Source organism: Aspergillus pseudoviridinutans, assembly GCF_018340605.1.
Source record: "Aspergillus pseudoviridinutans IFM 55266 DNA, scaffold_7, whole genome shotgun sequence".
Taxonomy (NCBI): Eukaryota; Fungi; Ascomycota; class Eurotiomycetes; order Eurotiales; family Aspergillaceae; genus Aspergillus; species Aspergillus pseudoviridinutans.
The window spans coordinates 377209-398180 of record NW_025091287.1 but is presented as its reverse complement, the minus strand read 5'-3'; the positions used below and the strand labels follow the sequence as shown (position 1 = coordinate 398180).

The 20972-nt window shown below is 51.1% G+C and overlaps 7 protein-coding genes across 7 annotated transcripts; 3 read left to right on the top strand and 4 right to left on the bottom strand.

Moving 5' to 3' along the window:
- Window positions 1–1248: 1248 nt before the first annotated feature.
- Window positions 1249–2895, top strand: Asppvi_009446 (MFS transporter; the record flags this gene model as incomplete). The annotated part of the gene is made up of 1 exon (XM_043305302.1): window positions 1249–2895. One exon carries the CDS (start codon window positions 1249–1251, stop codon window positions 2893–2895), a length of 1647 nt encoding a protein of 548 aa, XP_043161237.1.
- A 185-nt stretch (window positions 2896–3080) lies between these two features.
- On the bottom strand, window positions 3081–5927 carry Asppvi_009445 (Kha1p; the record flags this gene model as incomplete). Its single annotated transcript, XM_043305301.1, has 4 exons — window positions 3081–4574; window positions 4625–5287; window positions 5338–5754; window positions 5802–5927. The coding sequence occupies 4 exons, from the start codon at window positions 5925–5927 to the stop codon at window positions 3081–3083; spliced, it is 2700 nt and encodes an 899-aa protein (XP_043161236.1).
- A 657-nt stretch (window positions 5928–6584) lies between these two features.
- Window positions 6585–9102, bottom strand: Asppvi_009444 (uncharacterized protein; the record flags this gene model as incomplete). The annotated part of the gene is made up of 4 exons (XM_043305300.1): window positions 6585–7845; window positions 7899–8578; window positions 8636–8747; window positions 8798–9102. 4 exons carry the CDS (start codon window positions 9100–9102, stop codon window positions 6585–6587), a joined length of 2358 nt encoding a protein of 785 aa, XP_043161235.1.
- A 3337-nt stretch (window positions 9103–12439) lies between these two features.
- On the top strand, window positions 12440–13432 carry Asppvi_009443 (uncharacterized protein; the record flags this gene model as incomplete). The annotated part of the gene is made up of 2 exons (XM_043305299.1): window positions 12440–12622; window positions 12689–13432. The coding sequence occupies 2 exons, from the start codon at window positions 12440–12442 to the stop codon at window positions 13430–13432; spliced, it is 927 nt and encodes a 308-aa protein (XP_043161234.1).
- Window positions 13433–14477: 1045 nt separating this feature from the next.
- Window positions 14478–16726, bottom strand: Asppvi_009442 (uncharacterized protein; the record flags this gene model as incomplete). The annotated part of the gene is made up of 2 exons (XM_043305298.1): window positions 14478–16558; window positions 16624–16726. The coding sequence occupies 2 exons, from the start codon at window positions 16724–16726 to the stop codon at window positions 14478–14480; spliced, it is 2184 nt and encodes a 727-aa protein (XP_043161233.1).
- Window positions 16727–17784: 1058 nt separating this feature from the next.
- Window positions 17785–18816, top strand: Asppvi_009441 (alpha/beta hydrolase family protein; the record flags this gene model as incomplete). The annotated part of the gene is made up of 1 exon (XM_043305297.1): window positions 17785–18816. One exon carries the CDS (start codon window positions 17785–17787, stop codon window positions 18814–18816), a length of 1032 nt encoding a protein of 343 aa, XP_043161232.1.
- Window positions 18817–18976: 160 nt separating this feature from the next.
- Asppvi_009440 (glycoside hydrolase family 1 protein) lies at window positions 18977–20883 on the bottom strand (the record flags this gene model as incomplete). Its single annotated transcript, XM_043305296.1, has 2 exons — window positions 18977–20660; window positions 20717–20883. The coding sequence occupies 2 exons, from the start codon at window positions 20881–20883 to the stop codon at window positions 18977–18979; spliced, it is 1851 nt and encodes a 616-aa protein (XP_043161231.1).
- Window positions 20884–20972: the final 89 nt, after the last annotated feature.

Below are 20972 nucleotides of genomic sequence, written 5' to 3'. Positions count from 1 at the left end.
ACAAGCTGCCTCACTACAGCCAATTCTACGCCAGCGTGAAAGAGGTCTTTACCGCAAGCAATATCTATTCTTTTACCAACTCCAGTTTGGAGACCCTAACGCTCAACCCGAAGCTCCAAAAGACCTGGTAAACTGTCGGGGGGCGGTCTGAGCTACCAAGCCACTATGCTGGTTGAGCATAAGTCCGGCATTAGAGTATAAGCGTCCGGTCAGAGAATTAGACACCGGTCCCAGCATTATCATAACAGCACTGACGACGATCCCCAATGGCTCCGTCTTCAGAACCCGCTCCCATCTCGACAACAGTACAAGAGAAGGAGCAAAGTCTAGTGGAAAGCAACTATTTATACGCAAGTCCCCCAAGATCACTTCTCGAGCATCAGTCGATAGCTGCTTGCTGCTTTCATTCACCGAGGTCTTCCGAGCTCCGACTCCAATTCAGTCCACCGGGGGGTGGGATGTACCCACGGGGTGGCAAACTGCAGGGCGGAAGAATCAGGCCAGTGAGGCGTGAGATGCCGACTCGGGCCGGTGGCTCTCGTCCGACCTCACCGCCGGAAATAACATAGTACGGAGCACGATGACTCGGGATCCCGGAGTCGGCTTGTGTTGCATCAGTCTCTGCCGCTTGTCCCTGTTTTCGGTCGTTGTGGGGGGTTGGATCGTCATGGGCCCACGGCTGGGTCGATCTCGGGGGAGTTCCGAAACCGTGATGTCGCCTTGGCAGGCCATGTTTCGAGTGGGATCCCTTTGTATACTTTAATATCATGGATGTGAGCTTTACTGTCTACTGTTGCAAAGGCTGTGACTGTCAATTCAGAGATGGCGAGTATACATAGTGCTATAGCCTGAGGTGATGGTTGCGGTCTGGGATGAAGTGAGGCAAAGTTTCTCCGAAGTTTACGCAGGATATGAAAAATCTTCGAGGTGACCCACAGCAGTTGGAGTACGGTGTATCTGGCCATCAGTAAGAGAGATCACGCCTCATCTCAGAGTAGTGCAGTTGGAGACAAACCTGATGCTGCGAGGCGGACTCCGTAACCACCCGAGACGGGCCATCATTCACTGCCAGAGACGTCGCACTATGGAGCACGAGTCATGCATTGGCCTGCTCTGTCGCTCTAAAAGCAACTCACCGCATGATTTATGCAGCTTGATGACAGAGCACACTCGCCTTCCATATTTAAACAAACTGTCCCAGACTTAGGACATCCACCGATACCATCCACCCCTCCCCATACTCCCGCCATGGACAAGACCGACAAGTCCCAGCCTGTCCAGGCGTCTCACGCTGAGAATGCCCATTCCCACCCTCAAACTCAGCAGCACCAGCGTGGGCGTGTTGCCGGTGGAAAGTACCTACAGGAGCTCTACGATGACCATGCTTTTGCTCCCAACGATGGTCCAATTCAAAAGGTCGACGTCGATATGCCGCTCACCATGACGGAGACGATATACCACAACGGGAATCAATACATTKTGCTGGACTTTGCAGAGGGAGACAAAGAGAACCCTTTCAACTGGAGTCCGAAGCGAAAGGCGTTCATCTCCCTGCTTCTCTGCCTCATGACTCTGTTCATCGGTCTGGCAACCACAGCGTACAGCTCAGGCATTTCCAGAATGACAACAGAGTTCGGTGTCTCCTCTGAACTAGGCCAGCTCGGTCTATTCACGTTCAACTTCACCTGTGCCCTGGCTCCGCTCTTCCTAGCCCCCTTCTGCGAACTCGCCGGCCGCCGGGTCGTCTACGTCGGCGCCTACGTCCTCTTCGCGATCATGTTCATCGGCCTCGCGCTCGGCCAGAACATCGCGACTATCATCGTCTGCCGCGCCCTGCTCGGCCTCTTCGGTTGCGTCGGCACCATCCTCGTCGGTGGCACCTTCGGCGACATGTACACGCCCAACCAGCGCGCCGTCCCCATGGCCACCTTCTCCTACGTCGCCATCCTCGGCACCGTCGGCGCCCCCATCTACGCCGGCTTCATCGACGAGACCCTCGGCTGGCGCTGGATCGAAGGCATCCAGGGCCTCGCCAACGTGCCTCTCGCCATCATCATCGCTCTCTGTCTCCGCGAAACCCGCGGCAGCGTCACCCTCGCCAAACGCGCCAAGATCCTCCGCCAGCAGACCGGCGACGACCGCTACGTCACACAAAAGGACCTCGAGGCGCCCGGCATCAAGGAAATGCTGCACAATTCCTCCGTCAAGGCAATCCACATGCTAGTCACCGAGCCCGTCGTCCTCGCCTTCGGCCTCTGGATCTCCTTCGCTTGGTTCCTCACATTCCTCTTCCTCTCCGTCATCCCCATCACCTTCCAAGAGAAGAAAGGCTGGAGCGAGGGCGTTGCTGGTCTACCGTATATCGCTCTCTGCATAGGCACGACCATCGGCTTCGCGCTCAACTTCCTCCAAATCCGGAAATACCGCTCCATCGTCGCCGATCCCGCCCGCGAGACAACGCCCGAAGCCCGCCTCTACGGCGCCATGCTCGGCTCCATCTGGCTGCCTATTGGCTTATTCATCTACAGCTTCACGCAGTACAAGGAGTTGCACTGGATTGCGCCGGTGATTGCACTGGTCCTCATTACGGTCGGGATTTTCTTTATCTTCGAGAGCTGCTACAGCTTTACTTCTGATTGCTACGGGGAGAACTCGAGCTCCGCGATTGCGGGCCAGGGGTTCATGCGGAATACGCTCGGTGCGGTATCGCCGCTTTTTGCCTCGCAGTTTTTTCATAATGTCGGCAGTCAGTATGCGGGGTTGTTGTTGGCCGTTGTGGCGACGCTGTTGACGTTTATTCCGTTTGTGTTTTACTGGTATGGGCCAAGGTTGAGGGCGAGGTCGAAGTTGGCGGCTGGCATCACGGGCGCCAAGGCTGAGGAGATTGAGTTGTGATACTATCCTACCAGATTATGAGAATGACAATGTCAAATGACTAGATTGATGGAATTAAGAACTCCGTGTATGTGCATCCGATCGGCAGCTATCTCGACAGGGAACTTCGTGTGCGATCCATCGGATCGTATATCAACAGGGAAGACAACATAAATCCAACGTTATATGTGCCATATAATCATTATTTACCGCCGCAGGCTAGTCGTGCCTGCCTGGAGGACCAGTACGTTACCCACAATTCTATTCTCAGTCCGTACCAGCGCCTGGCCAACAGCCCCAAGGGCCTGTCTGGCATCGGGCCCGACCTCGTCCGGAGATGAAACGGTTGCTGAAGTCAAAGTCTGGTCCAGCCCGTTGTGGCGTCTTCCCACTACGACAATGTTTCCAGCTTTCGGTGTCGTCTGCGACATTTCTTCTTTCACGGCGTTGATAGTGAACTCGACCACATTGTCGTCAGCTTTCGGGGTGAGACGTGTAAAGACGACGCGAGACCTGAACTCGTCCGGGAGTGAATCTCGCGTCAAGGCGAAGAAGGTACCATCGCTCTCGGGTTGTTGTGATGCGACTGTCGAAGGGCTGGTTGAGCTCTCCCCTTGGGAAACTTTGGTGTTAGCGGCGGGTTTTATTGGAGGGGAGGAAAGGACATCAATGTGCAGGACGGTCGCCGTGACTTGGTCGTTTTGAGCCAGCTGAAGAAGGAATTTCAGGGCGAAGCGGTCATCATCACCGCCAAAGAACGGTAACACAATATGATGCGATCGCGCGGCGGCCGTCGTACCGCCCCAGATGGAACTGCGGATACTGAGAGCGCTGGCTTTTTTGGTGAGTTGTGGCCGTTGCTTGCCGGAGCTGCGGCTGTATAAGTTCCTCTCGACGAGGACGCCCACATTGCTCGTCGTATTAGAGAGCACATTCGAAACAAAGTTGGTGTAGGGACCATTGACAAATCTACTGGCCTCGTCGATTCCAAGACCAGTTTGCACCTCGCTCATGCCACCCGTTTCACTCCACGGGATTAACAGGAGATCGGCGGATTCTTCACGAGCCATCCCCACGACGGTGTCCGCATAAGAATACTCGGGAACGACGGATACCCCAGCCATGATCGCAATATCGCGCCATTGGCCGAAAGCCCGGAAGGTGTTGATGACGGGATCCCACAGAGTGTACTCGTCGATCTCGGAGACCTTCATGACACTCGAGTCTCGATCGGTCAGTTCCATCAGCCTGACGCCATGGACCTGCAGCGCAGGCTCCGGCTGGACTTCGGTCTCGGCGGACTCTTCCACTGCTGGTTCCGGAGATGACAGAGCTTCTTTGACCTTGGTCGGATGCAGCTTCGGGGATGGCGGCGCGGCGGGTTGATTGGGACCCAACAGGGCAGCCAACGTACAAATGCTGGAAAGTCCGTCCAGGCGCAGATAAACGAGCATCTTGCGGACTGGTGCAGTCTTCAGCTGCTCTTTGGCAGCAGCAACACTATCCTGGCGTCCATCGGATTGGATCGGGTGACCATTCCAGTCAATTTCCCCACGACGCCAGCGCTCCACCTTTATCTGGTACCATTTTGGATACAAGAGGCTGGTCAAAGGCGTGGTTGCAAAAGTTGTCACTAGGGCCATGACGACGAAAATCGTGAATGTGCGGGTGCTGAGGATGCGCGCTTGGAGACCAATGTTCTATCACGGTCAGTTGTCATTTGGCAGATCAACGCAAGAAAGTAACTTACCAAGACAATCAGCTCGACAAGACCCTTGCAACTCATCAAAACGCCAATGGAGAGACTCTCCCGCCAGAGCAGGCCACATAATCTCGAAGCTAGAGCACCTCCGGCCACCTTGGCGAGGAAGGCAATGGCAATCACGCCGATGACATATCCCCAGACCGTGCCGGAATCGAGCAGGCCGAGATTGGTGGAGAGCCCGGAGAGAGTGAAATACAATGGAAGAAACAGAACAGCAACCAAGTCTTCAATCTTCTCGGTCAGCTTGATAGCGAAACCACCTTCGTGGGGACATAGCAAGCCAATGATGAATCCTCCAAAGATGGCGTGAATTCCAATGATCTGAGTAAAGAATGCCGAGGCCAGAGCAATGAGAATGGTGATTGTCACGACCGACTGGCTGGGACCCTTTTGCAAGCTTCCGGTCTTCTTGAGGAAGCGCAAGAACAACGGACGGAATACGAGAGCCAAAAAGACGATATAGCCGGCTGCGACGAGTAGCACCCAGAGGGCCGTGATGCCGCTTCCAGCATTGACAAGAGCGACGCAAAGGGCGAGTAAGATCCAGCCAACCACATCGTTACCTACACCGGCAGACAGTACAATGACACCGACATTGGTTCCGAGGAGTTTTAATTCGGTCAAGATACGGCACAACACCGGGAAAGCCTGCCTAATGAGTAGCTGACATCATCATAGTTGAGTGATACAGGGCTCACCGTGATCGCCATTGCAATGCCAATAAAGAGCAGATAAGTGCCGAAATCGATATGAGCCATGCCGGATTCCGCTCGAAACGTGTGATACAGACCATACGAGATAGCGGAACCCAATCCGAAGGGCAGAATCATCCCCGCGGCTGAGACACTGGCCGCCACGCGCCAGTTACTGATGAGAAAACGCAAGTTGGTCTCGAGGCCGACGAGGAACAGGAAAAGCACGAGACCCAGGTTGGCGACAAGAGTCAGGTTGGGAATTGATGCAGCAGGGAAGATTGCATTCGTAAATCCGGGGATCCGTCCCATTACCGATGGACCCAAGACAATGCCAGCAATGACCTCTGCGATCACCCGCGGCTGCCGGATCTTGGAAAGCGGCCAGTGAATCAGGCGACATAGAATAATGATGATTGAAGCCTGGTCGATTTAGTTTCGAGATCCGGTTACCATGATGGAATACTGACCTGAATGATGAAAGTAACAATTGGGTTCTTGGGGTCATAGTGGGATGGATTCCCACCTTCGAGGATGCCACCTTGCGGCGGGACGGTCGCGGAGCTGGCGACCGACGAGGTGGTGGTGGTGGCCATCGCCTCAGGGAGTGGCACTAGGAGTGCCTGCACTCGGAAAATCACTGGCAAATGGGTGAGATTGATGAAAGGAGAATGAAGGATGAAAAGAGAGAAACTACGAGGGGAATAGATGGAGATAAGAGATTATATTCACGTCACTCGATCGGGGATGCCTGGTGATGCCTGGGGTCCTGGGGATTCTAGATCCGGCGGCAGAGTCTTGGCAGCTGATCCACGTGGATTACCTGAGGCAGAGCCTCTTGGCGCGGGGACGTTCGGGAAGAAAACGTGTAGGCCACATTATGTACACCAGATAGATTAACCCCTGCAGGATTGAATTAATCTCAATCTCAATGTACAAGCTATAGATGCAAATTGGATCTTAACCATTATAAATTCATATTCATTTGCGCCCTTTCAATGGCACTTTGCTTCATCTCCTGGTTCGGTGGAAGGATGCATGGTCATTCGGGCATCCTCTCTCCAAGCCACACTCATGGCTGGGACTCCACACAATCATATGTTAATCTACCCTGGCCAATCCAATCCCTTGCGCAGTAACGTCAGTCATTTATCTATTAGCTACCCCAGTCTTTGTCTTCATCTTCTATTGGCTGATGTAGTTTACATAATACATAACAAAACACGCATTACCAGAAACAAAACTTCTGGTGACTACTGATGATTGGTATTGCCAGGATTCTCGAACATAGCTCCACTAGATTCACGAGGCACAAATTGATCATACATCGTTTGCAGTGTGGGATGTACAACTATATTCTGCGACAGAGACACATGCGACTGTGTCAGTTGCAGCCCATCTTGCATCGCTCGTAGGATATTGCTCTGGGGTGGTAACGGTGAAGTAGAGGCGGAAGGTGTGGTCATCATGCTGTCAACAGGCGTTAGGGAAATGCAGCAGTAGAGGCTATGGCAGACCTCCCATGCTCGTTGAGCAGCGAGGTTATCTGCCGCCATTGCAAGAAGCCACCCCATAGCTTTCTCCACCATCAGAGTGATTTTGGGGGTCTCTTCGACGTCAAACTTGACGCAGAAATCGAGCTCAATTAGTAAAATAGTCGCGGACTGCATCAGATAATGAATGATACACCACCAGGGTGATAGCTGGACCAGCCAGAGCACATCCGGCGTGTCTGGTAATAGGTCTAGGATATCGCAGGCCGAATCGACGCATATTTTTGCGTTCTTCCGCTGGTCCAGCGGGGGATTTTGGAGTTGACCGGGGCGAAGCCGATCGGTGCGGCAAAGAGAAGGGCGAGAAATAGTGATTTTGGTGCTATAGAAGCGAAAGGCAAGGCTCCATCGCTGCCGTTCAAATAACTTGGACTTCTGCATCGGCCTAAACTGGAATACTTCTGGAAGACTGCTACTCCACGCGTCTGCGTCTCTTACCAAGTCCACTATCGTTGCGCCGACTTTCGGCCAGGGTTCTCTAGACCCGCCTGGCGCATACAGCACATCAATTGCTCGCCGCATGATCGTCGTTATGTCGATGAAATACAGAAAGTAAAGAGAATTACTAGGCGCGGCCTCGTTGATGGTCGAAGCCAAGTAGTGTCCTACAGACGGTGCAGGTTTCGGTGAAAATTGGGAAGCGGGGTGTTTGTGCCTTCGCGAGGAGAAGGCTTGCATATAGCTATGTCGGACACTGTAGTCCGAGAGAAGTTGCGAGGCGACAGGCCCATGGAACTGGTCCTCTTCGTAAGGAATAGGGAGAGGTGTGGTGCAGAACGTATCCGCAGCACTCGTGGGACGGCCAGTCATGATGGAGAGGGTGTTCTCCAGCGTGTAGATGGACCACCAGACCCGATACCGGAGCTCTTTAGAGAAATTCGGCGTGTCCTTGCTCTCGCTGCGGAGATTAATCCCCAAAGCGATGGCGGACCTGATGGAGACACCACAGGTTCTCCATGCCCTGCAGATCGTATTAGATGTGTCATTCTGGGTTTATGAGAATGGAATATGTACCTGTTGACGTGTCCCATGGACATGAGCCAAAATGCGCTCAAGCCTTCGGCTTGCACCTGCTGCAGGTTGGGGTGGTCGAAGAGCTGGCCATTCGTAAAATTGAGCTTCTGAGCCCGGGAAAAATACTCCAAGGGCCCATCGGTATCTTCCGTCCACGTTTCAGAAAGAAGATGACCAAATTTGGCCCCCAGCGCAAAGATTAAGTTAAGAATCGCGAGCCACTTGCCCGGTGGCCGCATATTTGGCTGGGAATAATATAATGCATACTGCTGCATAAACGGAATCCTACCGACAATGGGAAAAGACGGATGAACCGCGTCAAAATAGAGATGTATAAGCTTGTCTCCAATAGTACGAGAAGGACGATCATAGGCGGCAATACCCCGATCGACTAACAGATTCTGATCATCCAGAAAATAACTTACCGAGGTCAACGCCTTGGCACCGTTGCCCGGTGAAGCTGCCTTCGACTCCGCCAAAGGTGTGGCCCTGCCTATTTCCTTCCTCAAATCACGTATCCATGAAATTTCGGAATGCGACCCTAGGTAGCCGAACGCGTGCAGCTGCTGATTCCGATGGTAGTCCTCCTCAACATAGTCCACGGCAAAAGAAGGCTGAGGAGCGGTCGCATGTGTCGCGCTGACTGGATCCGGCGACGGGGGGCTAGTGATAGAGCTCCTCTATTGAAATATTGTCAAAATTGAGAAGGTGAACGGACAGGGCGGATTGTGACTTACTCTGTGCAATGTCCTTGTAATAAGCTCTGCGTCTTGAATATTGACCCTGGGTCGTAGGTGTTGCAGTAACTCTTCGTAAAGAGCCACCTGCTGCTCTAGTTCTTCGACTTGCCTATATAACACTAAGTCAAAGGTCCAAAATTGTCCCGGTCTCCTACTAACCTTTCCCTACTCTCGCGCTTGCTTTCAAGCGACGTGCAAGTGATGCCGAAACTGACGCAGCGAAGGCATGGCCGGTATTCACTACACTTGGCTTTTTGTTCCCTGCATGCCGCACATGCTGTTCTGATGCGACGATTGCCAGTGGTCCTAGGAGGAGCGAGTCGCGGAATAGCAACCTTCGATGAGGGGACTTCCTCAGATTGTTGTCCCTCCGTTGATCCTCTCCTTAACAACGGACCTGAGACGTTTTCGGCTGGGTCAGAAGAACGCGACTGCTCTAGCCTTTGTTCATCTTCAGACTCCATAACATATCAAAAAAATTATTAAAGGCTGAAGCTGCAGAGTGAGCGAGGTCAGACCGCAAAACATGATTGTTATTGCTGCCATATTAGGTCAGCATTGATGACATCAATCCGCTCCACTAGTATGAAGCTTTCACAGCACTGATTGGCTGGAAGGCAACGCCGGACATGCCAAGGCTTTCCAGAGGCGCGGGGGGAATGAATGTCTTTGATTGATTTGGTGCTAGTTTGCTCTGGCATTACTGCCGCGTCATAATGATGTGGGTGGGGTCTCATGAAAAAGGAAAGTGACAAACTCTTATTCACAGACTGCAGATCTTGAACACCCCATCATCCATGATCCGTCAGCCCTGAAAAAGGGCAGCATGAATAGAGTTCAGGACTTGAGGTACTGTACCTTATGATCCGTCAACCACTGCGACAGCCCACCAATAATAAAGCCAATCTGTAGCAGAATCCACCGTTCCACGGCTCCGACCCGGCTCCGACTCATGACAAGACAGGTACTGTCCCTGCCCTCTGTTAATCTACCGTGATGCAAGGGGGAATTGGGCAAGTGAATAGAATGCCAATTCTGAATAGATTGTTTGGTTCCATGGCAATGGATTAGATCTATCCAGCGCCACAGAAAATCGTCCGAGCTTAGTCCCACAGTCTAGATAAGATCTTTGGATCTATCACTGCTGATGTCCACGTCAGGAATGCGCGTATACGGAATGGAGTCTTTTCAGGGATCTTCTAACAGTGGCGTTTTAATTTTGAATAACTGAATCAGTGTTCCATGTTCATAAGTACCAGGGACGGAACTTTTATATCTCCTCTTCGCGCCTGGATATTGCCATGAGTCTTTGATAACGAGGGTTTTCTCATCCCCTTCACTGTGCGCTTTCCAGCATGTTGTAGCTCTGCTGGCAACACATTGACTGTCCTTCAAGAGGCTGTCAAGAACGAGACATTCCGACCGGCCATTGCGCGTAATCTCAATAAAGCGCTTTCCATTTGAAGAGGACATGATGCTAGGATCATATCCCAATTGTTCATTGACATCTGAATAAATCCCAGAATAGACAAGACAAACTGAAGAGCATCTTTGTTGATGTTAAATGGTGATGAGGCGATGGCCCCTATGTGATTGAACTCCCACAGTCGCATATGGGTCCACAAAGTGTAAAACCCAAAGCAAAGCATACTGACGGGTGTCTTAGGCGGTAATGACTCGCATAGCGACCCAAATCATCCCATGTTTTTGAGGCCGTATCAGCACCTGGGTTACTCTTTCAGCTCGCTCAGTACCAGGACATGTGACCAGTGAGATTTTGCTTGATCAGTCGTATCCAAGCAGCGAACGAATCCGACATCCAGCTTACGGTCAGCAGTAGATCCTTGCAAAGGCTGGTTAGGTTGCGTCAAGACCGTGTTATGGATTAGCATAGTAAAGCCCTCCTCAATCACAATGTTGTGGAGCACATTGATCTGTGTAGTAAGCCACCCTAAGACCTCCTTTTCCTTAGCATCATTAGGCCAGTTGTGCCAACCGTCTTCTTCACTGAACAGAGGGCTATCCCCTTCTCTGCATCTCCTATAACAGCTGCACTTGCTTCTTCAAGGCCATCGACATCCTAAAGTAGGCTTCGTAGAAGCCCGGAACGTTGACGTATATCGAACCCAATTCATCTTTTAGCACATTATCCACATATTTCTGTGCTAGATGAGTAGACAAAGCTGCTCATTGTGTGTAGGTAGGGAGTTTGATTAAGGAATGATAGTTTCTCGGTGGAGGGGTGGATTCGACGACCGCCGCGTAAGCCTTGTTCCTTATCACTTCATCCGGTTGGCCATCATAAATTGCATCCATAAGAGGGAAAGGTGCGCAATATCGAATTTGTCGGAGTCAACAACTGATATGAACCGTCTGAGATCGTTATGAAGAGTTCCTTGGGTAGTCGTTGATGGTAAATGCGAGGACGCGGGAAGCTTTGTAGGGTCATAATCAGGTCGACTAACTGATTTTTGAATCCTATTTGAATGAGAGAAGGCAACTTGGAGAAGTGGCGTTGAATTACCTTTATTATTTTCCAATTTGGCCGCATCAAAAGGTCGAGCGATGTTTAACTGTGCGCACAGTTCTCTTAGGGCATCACGAAAAGCGTCAAGGCCATCCCCAATGGGCTGTATACGGTAATGCATACACAAGACCCCATAAGTAAAACCCCATAAGTAAACAAGATAGGCGGTTTCCTTGGCATACAGTGGGGGGAATCAGTGTTGGCTGCCCTAATATAGGTCAACTAGATCGCCTGGTTGAAATGCCAGCGAAAATGCTTGACGCGTTTACAGACAGTTCAATATTATCATCCCCCATGGCATCTTTTCCCGAAGATTGATCTTCCCAAATGAAGTGGGAAAGTGCTCAACGCTAAGATCCGTAAAACATAGTGGGAACAACTGCTATAGACATCGAAGGTCATGAGGCAGGGTCCAGCAAAGTAAAGCGGTAAGTCGTGTCTGGAGAGCTCCATGATCTATACCAATCATTAACTCCCACGTCAACATCACCATCCGAGTATCTACACATCGATCTAATATAATATGACCACGTCACATTACAGATTAATCTATACTTCCTCACTACTTCTGTAGCTTATATTTAGCGCTATCAGCTATTTAGTCCCACTCTTTCTCAGGCAATCTAGATTCAGATTTAATTTGGATATTAGCCGCTTCTTAGACCTCTTTTCTTCCAGGTTTATTAGGATTTTTCTTAGACTTTATCTAGAACGTATAATACTATTCTTTTACTTTTTACTGGGCTTTCTTTTATAACTATCTAACCTTCAGAGGAAAGAGATCTTTTAAAGGTAATACTAATATACTAAATTTATTATATAAAAAGACTGCCATTTCTAAAAGGTATACACTAGGCTTTTCTATGAGGTGATCACGGAGAGCTTCAAGTATTAGTAGAGTTATACTTCATAGTTGCCCTCCATGATTAAGTGGTGGGCTTTTGCTGCCAATTAAGCATAGGTTAGTATAAATATTTTTAATAGAACTTTCACTGCATTTAGCAGCATTAATAATCTAGGCAGTAGTAAAACATTTTCTGTGGATCATATTATGGATAAGCATAGTTTCTAAGGTTCAAGATGCATCCTATGGTGTGCAGTCACTGTATGTTGTCGGTCATGAAATGATTGAACCAGGATTATGCAGCTAGAATACAACAGGTCATATATGACGTGTTATGCATATTGTTCACATCCCTGGAATTCTTAACTCAGGCTTCTCACTTCACACCTATTGATACTTGCCATCTTGAAGAAGTCAAATTCCACACAATATGGGATCAATCACAGAACCTGATCATCTTCCGTCAATCAGCTACGCTGATCTTCGACACGAGGATACAGGGATCAGAGATAGAGCGGCCAGAGCTTTCACGCAAGCCCTCCGGGACTACGGAGCATGCCGAATACGAGATCATGGAATCCCGCAGGATAGACTTGACATGTGCTTTGAGAAGGTGAGTGCCACACCACGCCAGAACACATTCATTAGGTTGCTGTATTGATGAATTGAATTCCGTCAGTGCCGGCAGTTCTTCGAACGAGACCCTAGAGAAAAGGTAGCTGATTACGCCAAGTCCGGGGTAGCCAGCAGAGCGCGATTCGTCCCGTACGGAAGTGAAAAGACACGGGGGGAAGCACACTTGGAAGAGGTTCTGCAGCTCCGAGATGGGATTTATGATACGGGCGGGAATTGGTCCCTCGAGGCACGAGAGCTTATCTGTGCATCGGAAAAACTGCACAGCACATGTAGTGTCATTCATTGCACGCTGCTTGAGTGTTTGTCGTCCTCTCTGCATCTGACTCAATCTTTGACCTCTATCCACCACAAAGAGAACTCGTTCTTCGCGCCCACCTATTTTGCTCCATGCTATCATGATGAAGACATACTCCGTGTCCCTGTCCACATCGACCCTACGACGATGCTGTTCAATTTTCCGGACTCGCATGGCGGCCTCAGAGTCGCAGATCTGAGAAACAGGGTTGGAAATCTCTCTGCTGTAGAGATGCAAAATACAGCGACGTTTATTCCGACAGGCTGTCAGCCCGGGGAATTCATTGTTCTAGCGGGTAATCTTTTAAGGAGACTGGCTGCAGGAATAAAACATGCAGTGCATTACATAGAGCGGCCGCTGGGGTCGTCCGGGTTTCATTTGAATTACTGGACAGTGCCGGACATGGATACTCCTTGTGACTTTGGCGGCAAACGAGAGACTGTGGAGAAGTATTTGATGAGGGTATTTCCATCAACATTTGGTCAGTCTTAGTACATATGTGGGTTGTTGTGAAGACAAGTTGACCGAGCTCCCTCAGCTCTCTTAAAAGTCCGCAGTGCCCTTGTGGTCGTTTAATCGCACGATAAGGATTTTATCTGAAGGGAAGAGCCTCCAGGTAGCTTCGTTTTTCTTATGAAAGTGAAAGAATTTTGAAAGGAAATCTCCCAGAAAGTGGCTAGATATAGTATAGGTCTAGCTCTAATGCAGTAGCGAGAAAGTAGTATACTTATCTATAATATAATACAGAGAAAATATCTACTACTGCCTAGATTGCTGATGCTGCTAAATGTAGTGAAATTCTATTAGGAATATTTATACTAACCTACATTTTATTAGTAGTGAAAGCCTACTACTTAATTATAGAGGTTACCCCTGAAGTATAACTCATTAACTCTATCATGCTGACCCCATGATACGCACCGCATGGTGTTTACATACCTATGAACTCCCATCCAAACTGGACACCAGCTGGTGACTTTATGCTAATTAATATACTAGTCTACCCTCCGCATGTTGCAGCACAGCCACACTACTGGCATCCGCCAACTGAGATACGTCCCACGTGGCTTAACTCCTCTCCTTTTCGAGTCTGCCACGACTCTTCCAGAATAGGGCGTTCCCTCTTTCCCTCCCTCTTGCTGTACGGGTTCATGCATGTACACCCAACACCGGCGGGTTAGAACTCGAGTCATAGGCACAACGTGTTCTCAGATACATACATATATACATGCACCTAGAGCCTGATGGAATGTTTAGTCACATCAAGCACTAGTGCACTGACTGTGGAGTTTACAGAGCGTGCTATGACCCTTCAGTCCAGGGAGCACACATTTGGCTCAAACGCTCTGGTATTATGCCCCGAGTCTTCTATTATTTATTTCCCGTTGTGCTGTATTGTTCGCACCTACTTGACAAATTCTCAAATTTCTCAATGAAAGTGTAACAATAAAGAATGGTCGTCGCTGAATAGCTATTCACGTAATATCCCACTTGATGCGCATACACAAGGAGAAGTACTTTCAACCAGCAAGATCAACTATTGCTGCGGGCAAAACTCTCTCTCAAACTCCCGCCTCTCCAGCTCATCTTCCTCCTCTCGACTCAACCGCGGCGCAGGATTAGCCTGACCCTGCTCCACGCGTTGTCGCACCCGCTCGATATCGACCTGCTGGTTTGGAGGAGTAGCCAGCATCTCTTCAACCACTGCCGCTTCTGTGTGGTGATTTCTCCTTTGCAGATGTCGCTGGAACGCGCGCAGCATGTACGATCGCAGTTGATTGTCTTCCTGACCCTGCGCCGATCCAGGGGGACGATTACTTGGCGCGCTGGAGGGGCCTGCATTGGCAGCGCGCATTGGAATGGTTCGCACGGGAGCAACAGGAAACGGCGTTCCGTTGATCTTCCTGTGTGCGTAGTCGGCTATTGTTCGCAGACACATATTGCGCACGCCGTTCTGGAGCCGCCAGGCCCTGATCTCCTCGGGTACGACGGGCCCGACATAGACTGTGTTCGGGTGGTCGAGAGCAAGAGGCCATAGATCTTCTAGTAACGCGGCTTGTGATGCATGCACGGCGTACAGATCTCCCCAGACCAGGCTGCCCAGGATTCGCATCTGTCCGTGGTACCCCGGGGATTCGTCTGGACGATCGGGACCCTCGGCTGGATTCCACTCAGCGTCGACGGCTAGCACGAAACCTGCAAAGTCGCCTTCGCGCGTGATGAGCAGGGCGGCGGAGTAGTTTGAGCTCGTGTACGAGGCGACACTGGGCTCGTCGACTACGAGAAACACTCGATCGTTGATCAGGTCCTCAGCATCTAATGATGAGGGACCAAGGTCATGGAAGTGCTTTCTTGCGCCCTCGACGTCTCCTTCAGCAATTCGTAAATCCTTCCCATCCATCCAGTGCAGCTTCAAATGCGGCTTGATCGCACTCGAGCCTGTCTGTCCGCGACCCCAGTCCGCAATGTGTTGCTCTATTTTCTCTTTGCACACATTCCATTCGGCATCGCTCTGCTTATATGTCAGCCGGTAGATGGCCAGCCCGAAGCTCCGACGTCGATCGTTCGGATTCTGAATCGAATACAACAATCTCGTAATCCATGGCTCGCGGGGTACCGGCTCAATCGGGTTGCCGCGCACTTCACGTCGTAACTGATGCTGGCTGTTGATCTGGTCGAGGCACGCCTGGTGCAGTGACACCGGATCCGCAATGTGGTGAGCCTCGCCTCTTGCGCGCGCCTGCATGAGGCTCTGGTATCGCGCTGTCTGTGTGACCTGCTTGAGCCTCCGCGAGTATGTTCCTCCACGCTCGGACCAGACAGTTGAACGAAGAGCAGGAGGGACATTTGACGGGACAGCTGGTGCAGTGTAGCCCTTGTATCCATCCATCGGAATAAGAATGCCGTAGTCGGCGACGCTAGTGATTTCAGCCAGCCTGTGCAGCGCGTCGGTTGTCCGCCATTGAATTCTGTCTACCGTGTCCAGATCCACGGGACGATGCGAACGCAGCGTGGTGAGTAATGGAGCCCGAAGGGCGCTGACTTGGACCGTCACCCAGCGGTGTGCTCGCTCCGTCATGACCTCAAAATGGGCTGCCATGTATGCCGTCCACAGGCTCGTCACGCTCACAGACGGCTGCTGCTTCTCTGCGCGCTGTCGATTCAGCATAACTTCTAGCTCCCTCCAATGCTCCCAGATCAGGTTGAACGTGTCGCGCATATTCGCCATCACTTTGGGCTGATTCAAATATTCAAATGCTGCGCAAACGGCCGAAAGATGCTGACACGCTACGTCAAAATTATCCGTCTTGTTGAGGCCTTTTTCTTTCCATCGCTCCTCACAGAGCGGGACAATGCCCTCCCACAATCTGTTCTTCAGGGAATGGATATTCTTCCCGACACAGCACAACCGGTCCCCATCCTGCATGGACCCAATGCGATTCATCACCCTGTCCATGATGACGGTTTGATCAGCATCCGGGTCAGGACTGGTCTGCGTCAACGGGATTTCATCCGGTGTCATCCGCACAAGGCCACATTCCTTGCCATTGGGGAGAGGACCGCCCAGCGCAAACTCTAAGAAGTGTGCTATGGTCTGCGGCTCAACAAGGCGATCGACTAGAGGTCGATCTTAGCATGAGGCTCATCCGGTGATCCGGCGCGTCTTGTTGGCAGTAACTTACCGATTTCCAGCTCTTGGTTCTCGATGTGCACCTTTGTGAGCACACTGTTCATTGACACATTGTTGAAATTTGTGTGTGAATACGGCCGCGTTCCGCTCGCCATTTTGTCCCTGTGTTGCGAACTGCGATTCGCTTTACGTGGGATGCGACAGAAAGGGGCGTTGGAGTTTTGAGGCACAGGAGGGCCCAGGCACCAAGCGGCCAAGCGAGGTGTTGCCTGGTGCGCTTGTTTGCCAAGATCGTTAGCCCGTTTAGTTTTCTGGTCGCGATGGCTTTTTGACGAATCCCCGATCGGGAAACTGAGGCTAGCATGTTGGTGGAGAGATTTAGGCGGCCTAATCTCCAATGGTTGCCTGAGGCAGCACCGTCTGCCTGATCGCCTAGCCAGGCTTGGAAATAAAAGGAATATGGAAATTAGCGTCCTCTTGCCAGATAGATAACCCCAGATAACAGAGAATCCATGATATATATCAAATGGGCCTTACCAGCGGTTGTAATGCTGGCTGCAGTGACAGCCCATTTGTATAGATACTGTTCTTGCAGGCGAACTTGTCTCTTGCTCCTCTTGGCGCGCTTAATACTCCTCCTCCTATTGTGCCTAGACAATCAAGTTAAATTTCTCGATTTATATCTGAACCTGGAGCCTGGACTACCCTGGAACCTCAATCTTGGTTGTAATTGTTGACTGGTTAGAGATGGCCCTAGTGTGACATGGCAATTATCCTTGCACGCGGGGTTGACAGAGCTCAGCCCCTAAATAACCGGTCTCATCCGGTCTACAGTCCCCCAGATTCAAGAACCTCATGCGTTGCCCATAACATGTGGCTCTACAACTTGTATCTAAGGCTTTGTCAGTCTTTCAGCTACTTCAGGCGAAGAGAACAAGAAAAGAAAGCCACACTCGTTCATGCCGAACAGCATGCATCCCGGATAGTTGGCTACCTTGAACGGCACGAGTGGAGGAATCTGCGACAGCAATGCGTTGCTCCGTTGCGATGGTTCTTCTCTGAATTATTTCTAGCGAACCAATGGAGGGCAATTCTCGCTAATTGCGGCTCTCTTCAACAAACTGGTCATCCCACCGTCACTTTGGGCTGGTTCATCATTACTGCCAAAGTACCCCTCCGATTCAGTCGTGTGTCCCTAGTCTTATCACTTCACATGACACCTTCCGGCAGAATCATTGGTCTGCGAGTCCTCACATTGCAAGCGGCGGGCATAAGTGCACCCTGGCAGCCACCACCTTATGGAGCGGAGGATGTCACTCGCATCCCTCTCACGCTCGGCAAAGGCCTGTACAGAGTAGCAGCAGAACTAACCCTGCCAGTCCCCGTCAAGACTGGCCAGAAATTCCCCTGTATCGTATTCATCGGCGGCTCCGGCCCCATGGACAAAGACTCCACTATTGGCGCCCTGAAACCATTCAAGGACATGGCCCTTGGTCTCGCAAGTCGCGGTATTGCATCGTGTCGGTTCGACAAGTTTGCGTGCACGATTGCTGGGAGACTTCTCACGCGCACCACAACAGCCACGCTTACAGATGAATACATCTATCATGTCAGGCATGCCATCCGTAAGGTCCGTCAACATCCTAATATTGACCACGACAAGATATTCCACCTGGGCCATAGCTTGGGGGGTGTGATTGCTGCTCGCCTTGCGACAGCTGAGCCCTCAGTAGCAGGCTGTGTCCTCATGGCGTGTCCGGCGCAACCTCTCTACCGGTGTGCGATTCGACAACTGCGGTATTTCAAGAGTCTTGACGAGTGTGGGGGAGCACCCTCCGGCGATGAACTAGATAATACAATTGAGGCGCTGGAAAAGCAAGCAGAGCTTGCTGATAGTCCGTCATTGACCCCATCAACACCAGCCAGCCAACTACCATTTGGTCTTGGCCCGGCATATTGGCTCCAGTATCGTGAATTTGATCCCATTCAGTCCCTGCAGAGATCTGTGTGCCCTGTCTTGGTTCTGCAGGGTGCACGGGATTATCAAGTTACCGTCAATGACGACTATGCAGAGTTCTGTGCAAAGTTCCAGGATCGTCAGAATGTACACTTTCGGCTGTATGACAACTTAAATCACTTGTTTGTACCGGGGGAGGGGAACTGTACTCCGGCCGAGTATGATATTGGAGGAAGTGTGGATGTGGCTGTTGTGGATGATATCGAGCGATGGGTTAAGAGCTGTTGAGTCTACTCGAAGTATATCCTAGAAGCTTATTTATACTTGTGAATATCAGATCATAAGATAATCAATAGTAATGGACTGACTATATCCAGCGCACATGTCGCCGTCAAGCTCACAGCTCGAGAGGCTGACATGCTTGCTTGATACAAGCCTGACAGGCGTCTCACTTGGCCATCCTCGAGGACACAAAATCTACCAAATCAAAGAAACTCTTCTTGTAATACCGCTCCTGCGTCGTCCGATTAACGACCTGCAGCCCAAACTGCTGCTTGTAGTCTCCAAACTCCCAATTATCCGCCCACGACCACGCCAACGCTCCCATAACGTGCACCCCGTCTTCATGAATTGCCTTGAGAATCTCCGACATGAATGAAAGATAATATATACTCCGCGGGGTATCAAACAGCTGATCCGACAGGTCCGTCTTCTCGGCTTCTCCGAAAACAGGGAACCCAAACTCTGACACGAAGACCGGGCTGCGGAACGTGTTCCACAGATAGTTGAGATACTCCCGCAGGTAGGTTGGGGTGATGTAGACGTAGCTCTGGGAGCGGTAGCCGATGTTCCACCCATATCTAGTCTTCGTTTCCTGCACCACGCAGTACGGGAAGAGCTTGCTGGAGGCGTTGGCAGCGCAGGCTTCAATCCCCTCTGGGGCAGGTGAGACTACCGTCGCAGTGTATGGATCGATGCCGAAGAAATCGGACGTGTTCGCGATATAGGACAGGTCCTGCTCGCTGAGTGGTTTGGCACCAGGCAGGGTATCCAGAATGGAATCTGGGTACTGCTTCCCGAGGAAGATCGGGTTCGCGAAGAGCCCCAGCTGCATCTCCTGGAAGCGGTTCGCGGCTTGCACGTCGCTGCCATTATGGGGGTCCTGAGGCACGCCGAAGTTGTCGTTGAACTTGATGCCCATTTGGCCGGTTGCATTTAGGACGTCGTGGTAGAAGTGGTACACTTGGGCGTGCGCGCGCACGACGTTATCGGCGCCCTTGAAATTGAACGAGTAGAGAAGTGGTTCGTTGAATGTAACCCAGATAGGGACTCGATCGGCAAAGTGCGTGAGAGCGATCTTGGCGTAGTTAACAAAGGCATCGACGAACGTCTCGTTGTGGTAGCCTCCATTGTTGTAGCCAATATCCGGAGTAGCTGTGAAGTTGCCGCCGGCGACGAACATCCAGGGGCTGTCGAAATGAAGAAGGGTTACGATGGGCAGCATGCCAGCCTCAAGGACAGTATTGATTAGATCATCATAGTGCTTGATGCCATGCTCGTTTACCGGGGTCCCGGGTAGAACAAAGGGTAGGATGCGCGTCCACGGAATGGAGAAGCTGTAGTACTTGACTCCAATGGCTGCTAGACGTTGAATATCCTGTTTGTACAAGTAGTAGTTCTCGTTCGTCACGTAGTCCTTTGGCTGAGTCGTGTTGCCTAGTTTCTCCAGGATAGTCGGACTGCGCCCCTCCAAGCCTACTGCACCCTCGACCTGCGCAGCACTGCCTGCCACTCCAAAGACGAAGTCATTAGGAAAGCTATAGCAGTCCGTTGGGCCAAAGTAGTCAGCGGGCGGCAGGACTAGTGAACTGCTCGGCACCGGCGTGGGGCTGACTGTTGTCGAGTACAGACCGGTCGTCGTATAATTCTGGATGCTGGCCTGCCGCCACAGCCTTGACCAGGCGGCTTGTCCGTAAGGGTCTGTGGTGTCTGTGGCTCCGATGACGGTCCGATTAGGCAACCAATTACCCCATGTTGTCGTCGCTGGAACGGGGCTGAGATGTTTCACAGCAGATGCATAGTGAGGCCCATACGTATGCGTGGTCGTTGGCCTTGGTACGGAAGTCGCAAACCTGTAACCATTAGCATAGTTACTCTTCTGGTTCACTATGGCAGTCTGTCTACTCACCGAACGGTCTCATTTAGAGTATACGAGAACGGGTGAAAGTAGTACTCCGGGGAGGAAGCTGGCTGCGTGCACTGTGGACGATCGGGATAGCCAGTCGTCGTGATGTACAGCTGCTGTGCGTCAGCTGCGCCCAGGAGTATAACAAACCATGAAAATATAGTCCGCATTTTTTCAGGTGGTACGAACTCGAGTCACGCATTGCTTACAGCCAGGGGTACCCCTCTTATACCCTTTTCATAGCGCCAGGCATAATCCA